This window comes from Macrotis lagotis, chromosome 1 (genome assembly GCF_037893015.1).
Source record: "Macrotis lagotis isolate mMagLag1 chromosome 1, bilby.v1.9.chrom.fasta, whole genome shotgun sequence".
Taxonomy (NCBI): Eukaryota; Metazoa; Chordata; class Mammalia; order Peramelemorphia; family Peramelidae; genus Macrotis; species Macrotis lagotis.
The window spans coordinates 542768876-542784176 of NC_133658.1; the positions used below are offsets into that span (position 1 = coordinate 542768876).

General features: G+C 34.6%; 1 protein-coding gene across 2 annotated transcripts in view; it reads left to right on the forward strand.

Moving 5' to 3' along the window:
- Positions 1-15301, forward strand: part of MAP3K15 (mitogen-activated protein kinase kinase kinase 15) — a 142964-nt gene that overhangs the window by 29096 nt on the left and 98567 nt on the right. The window contains exons 4-5 of one of the 2 annotated variants that reach the window (XM_074214297.1): positions 2467-2544; positions 10945-11138. In XM_074214297.1, coding sequence (XP_074070398.1) covers positions 2467-2544; positions 10945-11138 — 272 coding nt within the window. The remainder of the gene's footprint in view (positions 1-2466; positions 2545-10944; positions 11139-15301) is intronic. The other variant, XM_074214296.1, reaches the window with a different exon arrangement.

Below are 15301 nucleotides of genomic sequence, written 5' to 3' on the forward strand. Positions count from 1 at the left end.
TGATTTCATGATTTCAACCCTGTAGTTTACCTTAGAAATATATTGCTATATATATAAATAGTAATCAATTATTACTAATAAATTACTGTTATTATTTTTAACTATGGCAATACCTGCCAAATCTAGTCATTTGTTCAGATGAGTACTGATTGTAGCAAACTTGGCTAGAAATTAGAGGGAAAATTTTTTTTAAAAAAAGATAGCCCCTGTCCTCAAGGACTTTACATTTGTTGTTTTGGGGATAGAATATGTTATATGCAGAATTAATTATAATAAAAATTAGTAAGTAATGGGGATACTAAGGGGATATGAGAAAGAACTTTGATAAAGAAAAATATTTGTAGCTGTAAAGATTGGATGGAAGAGATGTGATTTCTAAGCTGAATCTTGAAGGGTAAAAGGATCTGGCAGATGTTGGTGATCAGAGAATGCATTTCAGATAAGGGAGATAATCCGTGCAAATGTATGAAGTTGGAGAGAGAGAGGATAGCAGAAGGAGATAGGCTAACAGCTAATAGTAATGTTTGACTAGAAAATACAGTGCTTGCAAAGGGAAATAATATGAAATAAGAATGAAAAGAGTCAGATTGTGGGAACTTTTATTTGCTATTCTAGGGAGTTTAGATTTTACACTTCTGACTATAGGGATCCCCTTAAGGACTTTTGACTTGAGTAACATAGTAAGATCTATGCATTAGGGAGACCAGTGATTATGGAAGCTGTATGAAAGATGGACTAGAAAGGGAAGAGAAGGAATTCAAAACATGTTTTTGGAGGTTAAAAACAAATAGTAATTGATAAATTACTGGATATGAAAGATTAGGGAGTGGGAAGAATCTAAGAGGTTGCTGAAGAAATAGGGAATTTATGAGTCAGGGTTAGTTTAATAGGGAAGAGGATGAGTCTGAGTTTTGAAGGTCCAGATGTTAACATCTAGTAGTCAAATAGAATTAAACACATGAAGTTTAAGGAGAGATGATGATTAAGTTTATAGTTTTGGCAGTCACTTGTTAGGCTTGATAATTTAACTCATTGGTGTTTACAAGGTCACCAAGGGAAAGAGTGGGACAGTTAGAGTACTGACCTTATAATCAGGAAAACTCATCTTCTGAGTTCACATCTGGCTCCGACATTCAGTAGTTATGTGACTCTGGGCAAGTCACTTAATCCTACTTACTTCAGTTTCTCCATATGTAAAATGAGTTGGAAAAAGAAATGACAAAACCACTCTAGTATCTTTTGCCAAGAAAACCCAGTTGGAGTCAGAAGAGTCACATATGACTGAAATGAATGAAAAAGAGAGAAAGAAGAGAGTGAACCGAGGGAGCACTGCCTTAAAAACCAAAGCAGGTATATCAAGGAGGACGATGTATTTCACAAAGTTGAATACTGCAGAAAGGTCAAAGAGGATAAGAATTGAGGGAAAGGGGATTGACTATAGCAATTCTGAGAAAAAATTTCTGTACATTTGAGGTGAAAGAATTCTTTAGGCTAAATATGTTTGGAATAAAGGTTCTTAAATTTTTGTGTGATGAATACTAGGAATCTCTTCTTAGAATGTTTTTAAATGTATAAAATAAAACATATTTATAAAGGAATTTAATTCATTGAAATACAGCTGGTAAAATATTTTTTCCATACTAGCTCATGGATTCCCCAAATCTGTCCATGGCCCCAAAACCTAAATTAAGAACCCCTGGTTTAGAGACTGATTTCACATGAGTAGAACCCATCCTTGGCTTTAATTAAGTTATAAAATGCTTGCTCTGCAAAAGATACTTTGTTAGGCACTAGGAGAGAGATACAATGATTACATAAAATGATCCCTACTCATGTGAAGTTTTTAATCTTAGGAGGGGGTTGTAGTTTAAATACAAGGTTTGGTACAAATAGAGTATGGTAGAAGAGTAGCAAATCTCATATGAAATCCAATAAATAAAAGATTATATCCAACATTAAAGGGAAGGGGCATGGCAGAGAAGAGGACTCAGGGAAAGTTTGTGGAAGCGATCACATTTGAACAGAATTTTGAATGATAAGGTTTCAACAAGTAGAAGACTCTTTTTTCATTATGTCATTTGATAATTTTCATGGTGGACTTCACCTGAATGAGAAAGAACAGAATGTAAGTTGAGCAAAATACACCTATGTTTTCCCCTTTTTTGAAAGAATTGGTAAATTTTTCTTTTCATACCCTGCATGAATCAATATCCTATGTTGGTTTTTATTAGTGGGAGCAAAGATTTCAAATACTATAGGTACATACAATACTGATGCATATTACAGCAAGTTATTCATTTGTTATGTTGTAGTTTCTACCAAGAAAAATTATGACCTTTAAAAATGATAGCTTTGTGTATTTGTGCTTTCTATGATTTCTGCCATTTAATAATCTCTGTGTTTCTGTCTATATTTGTATACCCTTGTGGGTTTGCTTCTTTTTTATTCTCTTTCAATTTGGAGTAGGTTGAAGGTGCCAACCACAAAATTTTTCTTCCTGTCTCCGTACCTCCTGAATACCACAGTGATAGTATGAAAAGAAAAGTATGTATTTCTTATTCCACTTATTCCTCTTGATTGATTCAACTTATTATACTGCACGATGACAACCTTTTTGTTTGTTGTACTTCTCTAACATTTTAAAATTTAAATTTATGTTAGAATTTTGATATATGCTATATAGGGAAAGAGCTGAAAATTAGGAGACTTTGTTTCTAATTTTGACAAATCCTAACTAACTGGGTGATTTGAGCTAATTAACTTACCTGAGTCTTATTTTCCTTCCCGTAGTTGAGAAGACTGGACAAGATCAGGGATTCTCATTTAGTGAATCAATTCAAGGGGTTCATGCTAAAATTTCTTCTGTGGTGCCTTAAATAACACATAATTGCCCATTTATGTTAAATATCTTTTCCCTCCGTTTGCTTGTTTTGAAGCATGTTCATATTTTGAATTATTACCAGTTTGTTTCTACAGCAATTTAATATGAAATCCTTATAAAATAGTAAGCATATGAGATCTTAATGGATTATCTTCTAATTCTTACAGAATGTCCCACATAAGATATTCATAATTATTTTGTAGAGTTTTATAATGGCATTTTTAGATTTTTCACAATATTTCAGAAACTATTTCAGAATTTATATGATACACATTTTACTTTGGAGTTTTGAGGGGCAAGTAATCTGGTTTTTATAATTACTTAATGACTATATAAAGGAATATTATGATCACTATATCAGATTACCCTGGGAATTCACTACATTGTGTGTTTTTTTTTTTTTTGGTGGTTGTTGTTGAAAGGGAGTTGAGGAACAAAATCATTGGGAACCACTGAGCTTCATGATCCTTAATAGTTCTTATAGTACTAAGAAATTCTGATTTTTTGTGGTGACCATTTTAACTAAGTAGATGTTAACACCTCAAAATAACTATTGATTATAGAAAGGTTGCCTTACAGAAGTCATGTCTTCACTTAAAAAAACTTTTTTATAGTGAACTTAATAATCATTAATAAATAAAAGTATTTTGATATACAAGGAAGACCCCAAAAAGGTTGTATATGAACTTTGGTTATGTATGATTAGTTTTCAAATATATACATATATATTAATTTTAACATGACAAAATTGCCCAGTTTATGTCCTTTTTTGACTGTTTTTGTTTTTCTGTAGATTTAAAATGTTTTGCATATTTTAAAATATTGATACTCCTTTTTCTGCATCTCTAACATTGCATGTTAACTCAGTCCCCTTTATTATTATAATATGATATTTTTTATTTTAACAATTTTTGACAATCTGAAACCATAGTTCATATTTGTGATGAGTCTTGTGATTAAACAGGAAAGATAGTATAGACATTGCTTCAATAAAGCCCTAATATCTAACAAAAGAAAATAAAGACAATCACACTAATCTAAATATGCTGTGAATTGCTCACAAAACATAATCTCTTGACTAATTTAGAAGGAATTATGTCTTTCAAATTTACACAGTTCATTAATTATTAGGAAATCCAATGGTAGTGCCTTGCTTAAAAGTTGATTTTCATCACTATCTTGATCAGTGATTCATTTATTTTAATAATTGCATCATTTTTATTTATTTTCTCTGTTAAGATTTCATGTGTGTGTGTGTGTGTGTGTGTGTGTGTGTGTGTATATATATATATATATATGTGCGTGTGTTCTGCTTTGATTTTTGATAATTTGTTGTCATGGAGTTTAAATACTATTTATTTTCCCATCAAATTACAATATTTTATAGGAAATACAATATTTCATGAAGTCATTTATGATGATCATTTTGTCCTGTATTGGTATTCAAATAGAATGCACTAGATGCTGATATTTTTTTTTCAAACATGCTATATTGAGTAAAAGTTTTTGAAATGATTTCTTCTTTCTTCTCCTCTGACCTGTCCCACAACATCAAGCTGAAAATCAAGTTCAGGGTATTGCTAAGCTAGATCTTTTACAAACATCTTACTTACCCCAAACTAATCAGTTATAAGCCTTGAGCTTGCACTGACATGTTTTGCCACCTGCCACTAGACATAAATAAAAATCAGAGGTCATATCACTTGTCTCTTTTGGTCAGTTTCCATCTTGGTAGTCTTGTAGGGAGATCTGAAAAAACTAGTTGAAATTTATTCCAGATTGAAGGGAATAATCCAGATAGAAGATCTGGTTTATTTGATGTTCATTTAATGGATTAAAGAGAATTGAGATTCATTCAAAATTCTGTCTTTTCTGAATCAAATTAGCTTTTATTTAGGTTTTTGCAAGGCAAATGGGGTTAAGTGGCTTGCCCAAGGCCACACAGCTAGCTAATTATTAAGTGTCTGAGACCAGATTTGAACCCAGGTACTCCTGACTCCAGGGCTGGTGCTTTATCCACTGTGCCACCTAGCCGCCCTCAAATTAGCTTTTGATTGACTATCAAATTAACTTTGTTTTAATTAGCTAAAGGGTTGATGCCTTTAAACAATTAAAATGCATCTTTGGATCAATGTGCTACTGTATAAAAGTACCCTAACTAGAATAATAAATATTTTCTTGACCTAAATTCTGATACCTTTAAAAGTATACTCAGTCCTTTAAACCCTGACTGTGAATCTAGATATGTATTTGTATTTTATGATACTTAAATTCTCAAGTCCTTGATATTCTTATTTAAAAACTTATTTATCTATTTACTCATTACTAAAATAGTCTTGTTGCAGAAGTAATAATAATCCCCCTCCCCCAAAATAAAATGAGACATAAAAATTGTACTTCAGCCTTTGTTCAGATAACACTGGTTTTATTTCTTTATCATAAGTCCATCAGAGAACTTGCATCTGTATTTTTCCCACAGTTGCTATTGCTGATTGTATATCCCTTCATCCATCCCCCCCAACTCTCATTTATTCTATTCTCTCTCTCCTTTCTCTTTGTCCCTGCTCAAAAGTATGTTGGTGCAGCAGAGTACCAGCCCTGGAGCTGGGAGGACCTGAGTCCAAATTCAGCCTCAGGCACCCAAGAATCACCCAGCCCTGCGACCCTGGGCAAATACCCAATACCACTGCCCTACAAAAAAAATGTGTTGAATCTGACTACCCTTTCCCACAATCTTCCCTCATCTCTATCACCTACACCCCCACTCCCCTCTCCCTATCCTTTCTTCCCCTTTTTCCTCTAGGGTAAGAGGAATACCTCTTGTTTTCTCTCTAAGCCACTTCTGGTGAGAATGAAGGCTCACTCTTTCCCTCTCATCTTCCCTTCTTCCACTCCATTGCTTTTCCTTGACTCTTTCATGTGATATATCTTAGCACATTCTACCTCTCCCATCCCTTTCTCCCAGTGCATTCCTTTTTCATCCATTGACTCCATCTTTATAATACCTTTATATTCATCTCTCCCTCCTGTCCCTTATCTATATATGCTTCTTCTGACTAATCTAATATGTGAGAATGTTCATGAATTAGGTCAGTGTTATTTTCCCACGTAGGATTGCAAGTAGTCCAACATCATTAAATCTCTCATAATTTGCCCTTCCCATCCACCCTTAATGTGCTTCACCTAAGTCCTGTTCTTGGAGGTCATACTTTCTCTTCAGTTCTGGTTGTTTCAGTAGAAAAAAATTGAAATTCCCCTATTTCATTGAATATCCATCTATTTCCCTGAAAGAGGATGTTCAGTTTAGCTGGGTAATTAATTCTCTGTTGCAATTCTAAGCTCATTTGCCTTTCAGAACATCACATTCCAATCCCTACAAGCCCATAATGTAGATGCTGCTAAATTCTGTATTATCCTGACTGAAGCTCCATGATATTTTAATTGTTTCTTTCTGGATGCTTGTAATATTTTTCTCTTTGAATTGGGCGTTCTGAAATTTGACTATAGCATTCCTAGGAGTTTTTGGGGGGAGCTCTCTTTTAGGAGGTGATGAGTGAATTTCCTCAATTTCTATTTTACTCTATGCTTCTAGGATACCAGGGCAATTTTTATGAAGAAATTCTTTAAAAATGAAGTCATGGTCATGACTTTCAGGTAGCCCAATAATTTTTAAATGATCTCTCCTGGATAGGTTTTCCAGATCAGAAGTTTTTCCAATGAAGTATTTTACCTTTTCTTTTCAATTCACATTTTTCATTCTTTTGGTTTTGTTTTGTTTTTTGGTTTCTCTCAAAGTCATCAGCTTCTCTTAGCTCCATTCTGTATTTGAAGGAATTATTTCTTCAGAGAGCTTTTTAATCTCCTTTTCCATCTGGCCAGTTCTGCTTTTTAATGCATTCTTCTCATGATTGACCTTTTGGACTGCTTTTTCTGTTTGACCTAAACTGATTTTTAACATGCTGCTTTCTTTGACATTTTTTTGTATCTCCTTTATCAAGCTGCTGACTTGGTTCTCATGATTTTCCTACATTGCTGTCATTTCTCTTCCCAGTTGTTCCTCTACTCCCTTACTTTGTCTTCAAAACTTTTGAGTTTTTCCATAGCATTAGACCAATTCCTATTTTTATTGGAAGTTTTGAGTACAGAAGCTTTGACTTTGTCATCTTCTGAGTGTGCATTTTGATCTTCAATGGGACCAAAGTAATTATCTATGGCCAGATTTTTTTTCTGTTTACTAATTTCCCCAGTCTATGGCCTGGTTTTGATGTGCTTCCCAAACTTTTGAGTGTTTTTGGGACCCCCCCCCCCCAACCAAAGACTTCAATTCCATCAATGTCTTACAAGAGACTCTGACTACTCTTCTGCCTGTGCTCTGGTCTGTGGATGACCACAAGAACTCCCCTCTGCCCTGGAGCATTGAGGAGTGTCCCTGCTCTTCTATGGCAATAGGGGCCCCCAGACTGTGCCCTGGGTCTGAATATGGATGTAGAAACAGAGTCATGTCCCAGGGATAGCAGAGAGATCTCTGCAGTCTAAACCCATCCCCTTACTGTCCATGGACTGAGCACTTCTGGAAGCAGCTGCCTGGTGGCTCCTTCCTGGGTGGCTCTGCAGGCCTGCTACTGTTTTACAGGTTGGCTCTACACTTACTCTTGAAAGGTTTTCCTGCTTATCTTTCTAGTTGTTTTTGGTGATCCCTTGGTTGGGAAGTCTGGAAACTGCTCCTGCTGCCATGAACTCTGGCACCCCCGGGAACCCGGATGCCTCCCAGCCTGTTCCTAGAAAGCTGAAGCTGGTTTGCTTGGGCACAGCTGTGTCTTTTTCCAGTCATGGAATAGACTTTGTGCTTGTATATAAAATGGTTAGAGTACTATGGGATGTGGGGAAAGATAAGGTAGTGAGACCAGTTAGAAGATTGTTGCAATAGTCCAGATTATTAGGACCCAAACTATAGGGTAGTTAATGTTGTCCTTCATTTTTGAAGAAGACCATGACATCAGGCAGCTGATGCCATGACATGAATATGAATTGGATTTTGAGCGAGGGATGCTGTGCTAAGTCACCAGCCTTACTTTCTCCTCCAGAGCCATGTGGGTCCAGGGGCCAGATATGAATCAGGATGACTGGAAATGGCTCTGGATGCATGGCAATTATATTTAAGTGACTTGCCCAAGGTCACACAGCTAGTAAGTGGCAAGTGTCTGAGGGCACATTCGAACTCCAGTCCTCCTGAATCTGAGGCAAGTGCTCTATCCACTGTGCAACCTAGCTATGAAGGAAGAGGAGGGAACATATGTGAGAGATTTTGTGAAGTTAGAAACAAGAATATTTGAGAATCAATTGCAAATTTGTGAGTGAGGAATTAAAGATGACACTGTGAGTTGACTGGAAGGAGGGTTGTAATTTGGATAGAAATAAGGAAGTTCAGAAGAGAGACGAGCTTTGAACGAATGATGAGTTCTGATTCAGACATTTTGAATTTAAGATGGCTATGTAACACTGAGTTGAAATATTCAAAAAAAATTTGAAATTAGATATATAGAACTGAATCTCAGGAGAGAGACTAGGGTGGTTATATATATCTGGGAGTCTTTTTCATAGAGATATTAATTGAACCCATGGCAGATGATGAAATCATATGATCATTTGAGAGAGTACAAAAAAAATGGTGCCTTGGGCTATACTCATAATTAGAAATTGATTATCTAATTCTCTCTTTCTCATTCCTCTTTCTCTCTGCATATGTCTGGATATGCATGTGTGTAGATATATCCATTTATTCAAATACATAAATATATATGATGTGTGCATATTTAAAGGAATCTACACATATATTACATATGGTTATTAGATACTTAGTAGATATGTGACCCTGGACTTGTCATTTAACCTCTCCCTCAATTTTCTCATCTATAAAATGAGGGAGTTGCATTTGGTGGGCTCGAAGGTACCTTTTAGCTCTAAATCTGTGATTCTGTGATTTTCTCTTTGAAGACATTGCTGATGATAGTTTTTCATTCAGTGCTCTAAAGTCAAGAACTTTTGTTGTTTCTCTACTACTGTGGGTATTATTGATTTTCATGGTGTTCAGGATAAGTAAGAGTGCAAGTGAATACAGAGTCTGCTTCTTCACTGTATCCTATATGCTGAATGATTTCTTAGATTTAGTTTCCCTGGACTCTTCTATAATTAGTTCTTTTAACTTTGTCCTATCTCAGATAGCTGTATTATGTCAGGAGTAGTTTTCTTTAAAAATAGTCTTTTGAGGAATGATGAAAAAGTTGAGAAGGTGTGTATATATGTACACACACACACACACATATATATATATTTATGTTTTGATTTTTGCTATGCAGCGTAGGTCACACAGCTAGGTAATTTTTCTTTTTAAGTGTCTGAGGTGGGATTTGAACTCAAGTCCTCCTGACTCCAGGGCTGGTGCTCTATCCACTGCACCACCTAGCTGCCCCTGAGAAGGTGTATTCTAAGACAAGTTTTAGCATAGTAGTGGTTTTGACTGCTTGACCAATTAAAACATTTTCTACAAATCAAATGTGTTCAGTGCCCCCAAACTCTTCTAACAGTGTTTTGGATAATCTCCACTGCATTAAATATATATATACATATATATATATATGTATATATATATATAATGAAAAACATCAAATAATGATCTTCATAAAGGTAATCCACCAAAATTAAAATATTGTATATTTTCCTGTAAACTGATATTTTGTAAAAGTTAAGGTATACAAATTTTGAAAGCATGTAGTTGGAATTAGAAAATATTCCATGTAATTGAAATTTGTTAGGTTATTAAAGTTCTGTCAGCTTCCTCTAGTTAGGTAGATAGATAGATACTATTTTCCTTAATTCTTGATCTTGAGAAGATGCATTCTTTCTAAGGTTAAGTTATATGATGTTAAAAAATCTATTTAATTTTCTCTCAGTTGAATAAAAAAAAATTTAGTAGAAAAACAAATAGCTGAATTATTTTTGTTAGGTGGAAATACAGAAGGACTGCTAAACTATACAAAGAATTTCTAAATTTTCAGAGTTTGCTTGGGTTTTGATGTAATACATTAAATCTGGGAGGAGGGATAAGTACAATTATTCTCCCAAATGTCCTTCAAATTAATTAAATATATCTAAAATAAACACTTCATAATGTTGTTTTGTAAAATAAATATACTATTGCATTTAAGAATTATATAATTCAGTGGTATCAAACTCAAATAGGAGCAGAGTATCCATATATAAAGGTCCCTGGGAGTTGCAATGTTGTCTTAGTTTTTTAACATAACGTTATCAATATTTTATTGTATTTTTATTTTGTTAATATTTCCGAATTACATAAACTGATTCCTTTCATGGATTGTATTTGGCACCTCTGATGTATTATATTAGAAATTTTAAAAGTAAACTTTCTGTAATTATTTTAAGAATCCATGTAGTTACACTCAAAGATCTGCTTCCCATAAATATAGGAAATTGCTAAAGTCTTCAAAGCTTAAAACTGCACTGACTTTGGGGATACTCCCCCCCCCCCAAAAAAGTTACTTTTGAACAGTGATTATAGCAGTATACTTGTTATAAATGTTGTCTTGCCTTCATTGATAGTATGACAGTGTGCTAACTACAAATAAGTTTTATTTACTCATTCACTAAAGCAAACTAAGTAGGGTGCCTACCTAGAAAACTTTGTTTATTAGTTATTTTAGTTTATTTCATTTTAAACAATGATCTGTAGGGATAATGTGACCTTTACACCTGAAAGATATTAAAACAACTGATGGAGAAGTCTTAGGTCACATGCTATTAGCTTTAGCATTTTAAACCAAGAAGATATAGTGAACTAAATCTTTCATGGACTGAAATGTTTGAAATAGCATGTTATCCTTATGTTTTACATTTTACCTTTGACACTAGTAGTTATTCAGTAATTTTACTTTCCAACTATTCACAGTTTTCTGAATTATATCTTTCCCCACAACTACCACTTTGAGTCATGTCTCCATGTTTATTGAGGGTTCTTTCTGAAATTTTTTTTGTCTTTCTTTTAGGCATCTAGCGGGAATTATTATTTCATTCCATACATTGTAACACCTGGTGCCGATTACTTTTGCTGTGAAAGTGATGCCCAGAGGAGAGCCTCTGAGTATATGCAGCCCAATTGGGACAACATCCTGGGTCCATTGTGTGTTCCTCTGATGGACAGGTTTATCAATCTTCTCAAAGACATCCATGTTACCTCATGGTAATTCTGCTCCTTTTTTATTCCTTTTTGGCATTTGCAGTTCTCCAGTGGAGGGGGAAGGAAAAGGGGATCTGGATGGAATGAATAAGTATTTATTAAATTTTTACTATGCATTAGTCATTATACTTAATGTTTTGTGGATGTTATAATCCCATTGAGATAACAAGAAGCACACATTGATGTGGAACCTCAGTTAATCAGTACTCAGCAAAGGTAAGGTTGTGGTGAATTGAATTTTTTTAAGTCTGTTTCAGCAGATGTGGAGCATCTTTCCAGAAGGTTCTTTGGTAGCAAAAAGGGTTAGGCAATGTAGGTATATTAGCAGTAGTATTGGAAAAGGAGTGATCTGGATTCTATTGACTAAATTTACTGTATAACCTTTATTGTTATTCTTGTTGATTATTGTTGTTTACTCTTGCTGATCCCATTTGGGTGCACTCTTACAAATAACTTTAGCACACTAATTAAGGTGTTGACTAGAGGGATCTCTAAAGTTTCTTTCAGTCCTAAGATTTTTTGGTACTAAGTAGAATTTATTGGATGTGACTTGTGCACAGTGGTTAGAGTGCTGAGTCAGACTCATCTTCCTGAATTCAAATCTGGCCTCAGAGATTTACAAGCCTTATGACCTGGGCTAGTCATTTAATCCTGTTTGCTTCAGTTTCCTCCTTTATAGTGCTTAACTGGGAAAGAAAATGGCCAGCAGTTCCAGTGTCTTTACCAAAAAAAGCTCAAACAGTATTACAAAGAGTTAGACATCACTGGACAATGACTGAACAACTATAACAATATCTAGCTCATTTCTGTCTTCACAATTCCCTGAGTAGTTCAATGTTTTACACCTAACAGAAATTACTCTCTTATGGAGAGTAAAAGTAGAATGCAGAGAACAAATTTCAGTATTAGAGGCTGTAGTTAAGTTGTCAAGGATTTACTTCTTTAAGTTATGTCAAAGAAAAATGATTGTACTGTATTTCCTAAGCACTAATGAAAATCCTGAGTGCTTGGCAGCCTTGACCTGTAATAAATTTGAAGAATGTGCTCCTAGTTAATTTGCCTTATTAACTCTCTGTAATTCAGTTCTCTTGTTGCTTAGCTTCCATTCTGCCTTTTAAGAAAAAATAAATTTGAAAAGAGATAATTTAAAGAAGGCAATATAGTGCTTCCAAAATTGTTTTATAGTTTTTTTTTGTATGATCACATACAATGTAGTTATTTTGGGTTGAGCTATTCAGCTGACTTGAGAAATATAAGGAAAAACTTTTTTCCTGATTACTGTGTTTATATATTTTGGGAAAATATCTGCATATGATACCATACCCTAAATTTAAGCATGGTTAGGAGTTCTTAATATGTGTGTGTGATGGTAGTCCATTTACTGGTCTGATAAAATCTGTGGATCTCTTCTCAGAATATTGTTTTTAAATGCATAGATCAAAATACCTTAGATTTCAAAGGAAATCAATTATATTGAAATATATTTTTCAAAATATTAAAAAAGGAAGTTCATGGACCCCTGGTAATGAGCTGTTTCTTAATTTTTTTTTTAGCTTTTGCAAGGTTAAGTGGCTTGCCCAAGGCCACACAGCTAGGTAATTATTAAGTGTCTGAGGCTGGATTTGAACTCAGGTACTCCTGACTCCAGGGCTGGTGCTCTATCCACTGTGCCACCTAGCTGCCCCTGTTTCTTAAATTCTAAAAAAAAAGCCTTTCTTCAGAGTCCTACCTTATTTCTTCAAAATATGTCAGATTAATATGACTTTTTGTGTTTACTTCAGAAATTGATGATTTTATCATTGTGATTATTCAGCTCTTAATGAAGATTACAATAAACTCTGGGCCTTGATATATTGTCTTTATGAGTTGCTCTTATTTTAAAATATTATTTATTTTCATTCTTCACTTTTTTATTTGATGGGACTAGTCTCTGGGCAACAGTCCACCATTAGATTCAGACTCAAAGTCCTTCTAAGCCCTGCTAGAATTTCCACTCAGTTGTCAGAGAATATAGAGTCATCTCTGCACCATGGAGATTTCAGACAAGAACTCTAGTGGAGATAATTTTTGCTATGGATACATTTACCTTGGAAACAACAATATAAAGCAATAACCCTTGGGAACAAAGGAATAAATCCACAGAATATTACTTTGTTAGACTTTACAAATCATGTTTGATGCTTTTATAATCTATAACTTGGTATGATTTTGAGCTTCTAGTAGATGGAAAAAATGTGTTCACTGATTAATCACTGATATTTCTTGCCTGTACCATAGTTTTACAAGTTTCCATGAGTTTCCTGAAACTAGAAACTTGACTAAAGAAATGATTTTATTCTGTGAGTGCTTGAGTATTGAATCAATCAAAATCTTAACAGAATTATGCAGTAGAAAGGGATCTAACAAAAGGGAGATTTCCTTTTGTAATTGCTTCTATTTGTAGATGGCATTGATATCTACCACTTCATAATTGCTGCTGTGCTAACACCAAAGAGATTAATTTCTCTGTGCCTTTGTTTCCCTCTCAGTAAAATGAAGAAGATCACTTCGAACATTAAATATGATGGAATGGTCCTATGATTTATGCAGTTATCAACAACCCACAGATGTGTAGTGGCTGTAAAGAGGAATATATATATATATATATATATATATATATATATATATATATATATATATATCAAGGCAAATGGGGTTAAGTGGCTTGCCAAAAGCCACACAACTAGGTAATAAGTGTCTGAGGCTGGATTTGCACTCAGGTACTCCTGACTCCAGGGCAGGTGCTCTATCTACTTCGCCGTCTAGCCGCCCCCTAAACAAGAATATTCTTAATGATTATTTGCAGGCTAGAAGCACCATCTATAACAGCATCGAAGATATTGGATGAGTAGAAAAGAAACTAGACCTGTCCAAGGTGGCAGACAATCCAAGTGTTATACTGGTACACTTAAACTACTAAAAAATCAAATCTCTTTATCATGTGGAGAAAATCCTCCTTAGCAGATTTATGAGGGAATCAGAGCAAGATTCACACTTAGATTCCTGCATGCCTTTTCATTGTATCTGCATTGGTGGATGGAATCTTCACATTGATTATCAAAAAATATCAAAAGTTAATCTTTAAAATGGTAAAAAAAAAAACACTGACACATTTTTTTTTCAATGATCTCCTATGTGTATAGCATTGAGTGTAGGTACTTATTTAGAGTAGTTTTATAGTATTACAGGCAAATACTCTTCTCAGTTATTCTAATACTCTTTCTCTGGAGATAATTATTTCTCTATTCAGCAAATAGACCTAATGTTATCCTATAATTTAATTGTTTTAATCTACTTACCAGATTGACTGCATTATTCATCTTAGAAATGCTAAGTATAAGTAACTTTTTCAAAGTAGATAAGATACTTAAATCAACTAACTATAATTACAGATATGGCAGCCCAAAATTATATATCATCTTTAAAGGTTTTGATCATTGGCTTTTTGCTGACAAACCAAGTCAGCAAATATTTATTAAATTTCTGTTAGGTGCAAAACACTGAACTAGGCAGGGAATTGTGAAGACAGAAATGAACTAGTCTCAGTGCTCAAAAAGTTTTCATTCCACTAGGGATTATTTTACAAGTAACTTGGAATTGTGGGGAAGGAGGAAGAAGAGAAGAAAAAAGGAGGAAGATGTAGAAGGAAGGGGAGACAGAGAAGAAGAGAAAGCAGAGGGAGAAGAAAACAGAGAGGGGTGAGAATGCATAAAGGGAGAGTAAGAGAAAGGAAAGAGGAGAAAAAGGGAAGAAGATGGGAAAACAGAGAGGAAGACAAGAGGCAGGCAGGAGAGGGAGGGAAAAGAGAAGGAGGAGGGGGGAGAGAAAGGAAGAGAGAATGCAGAATGATAGAGGAGGGAGAACACACAGGAAAAGGAGAGAAAAGGAAAGGGAGGTGGGGGAAAGTGCATTCCAGTGACACAGTAAGATTTACAATTTCAAATTCAGGGGAACACCTGGTAGGCCTGTTTGGCTGGGATATACATCTAGTACTTGAAGGGAAGTTAGATGAGAATAAATCTGAAAAGTGAGTTGTTGGAGGGCTTTAGATACCAAGTTGAGTTTGCATCTTTTGTATAGAGGAAATAGGGAACTACAGACAAATTTTTTTCCTAATTATATGTGAA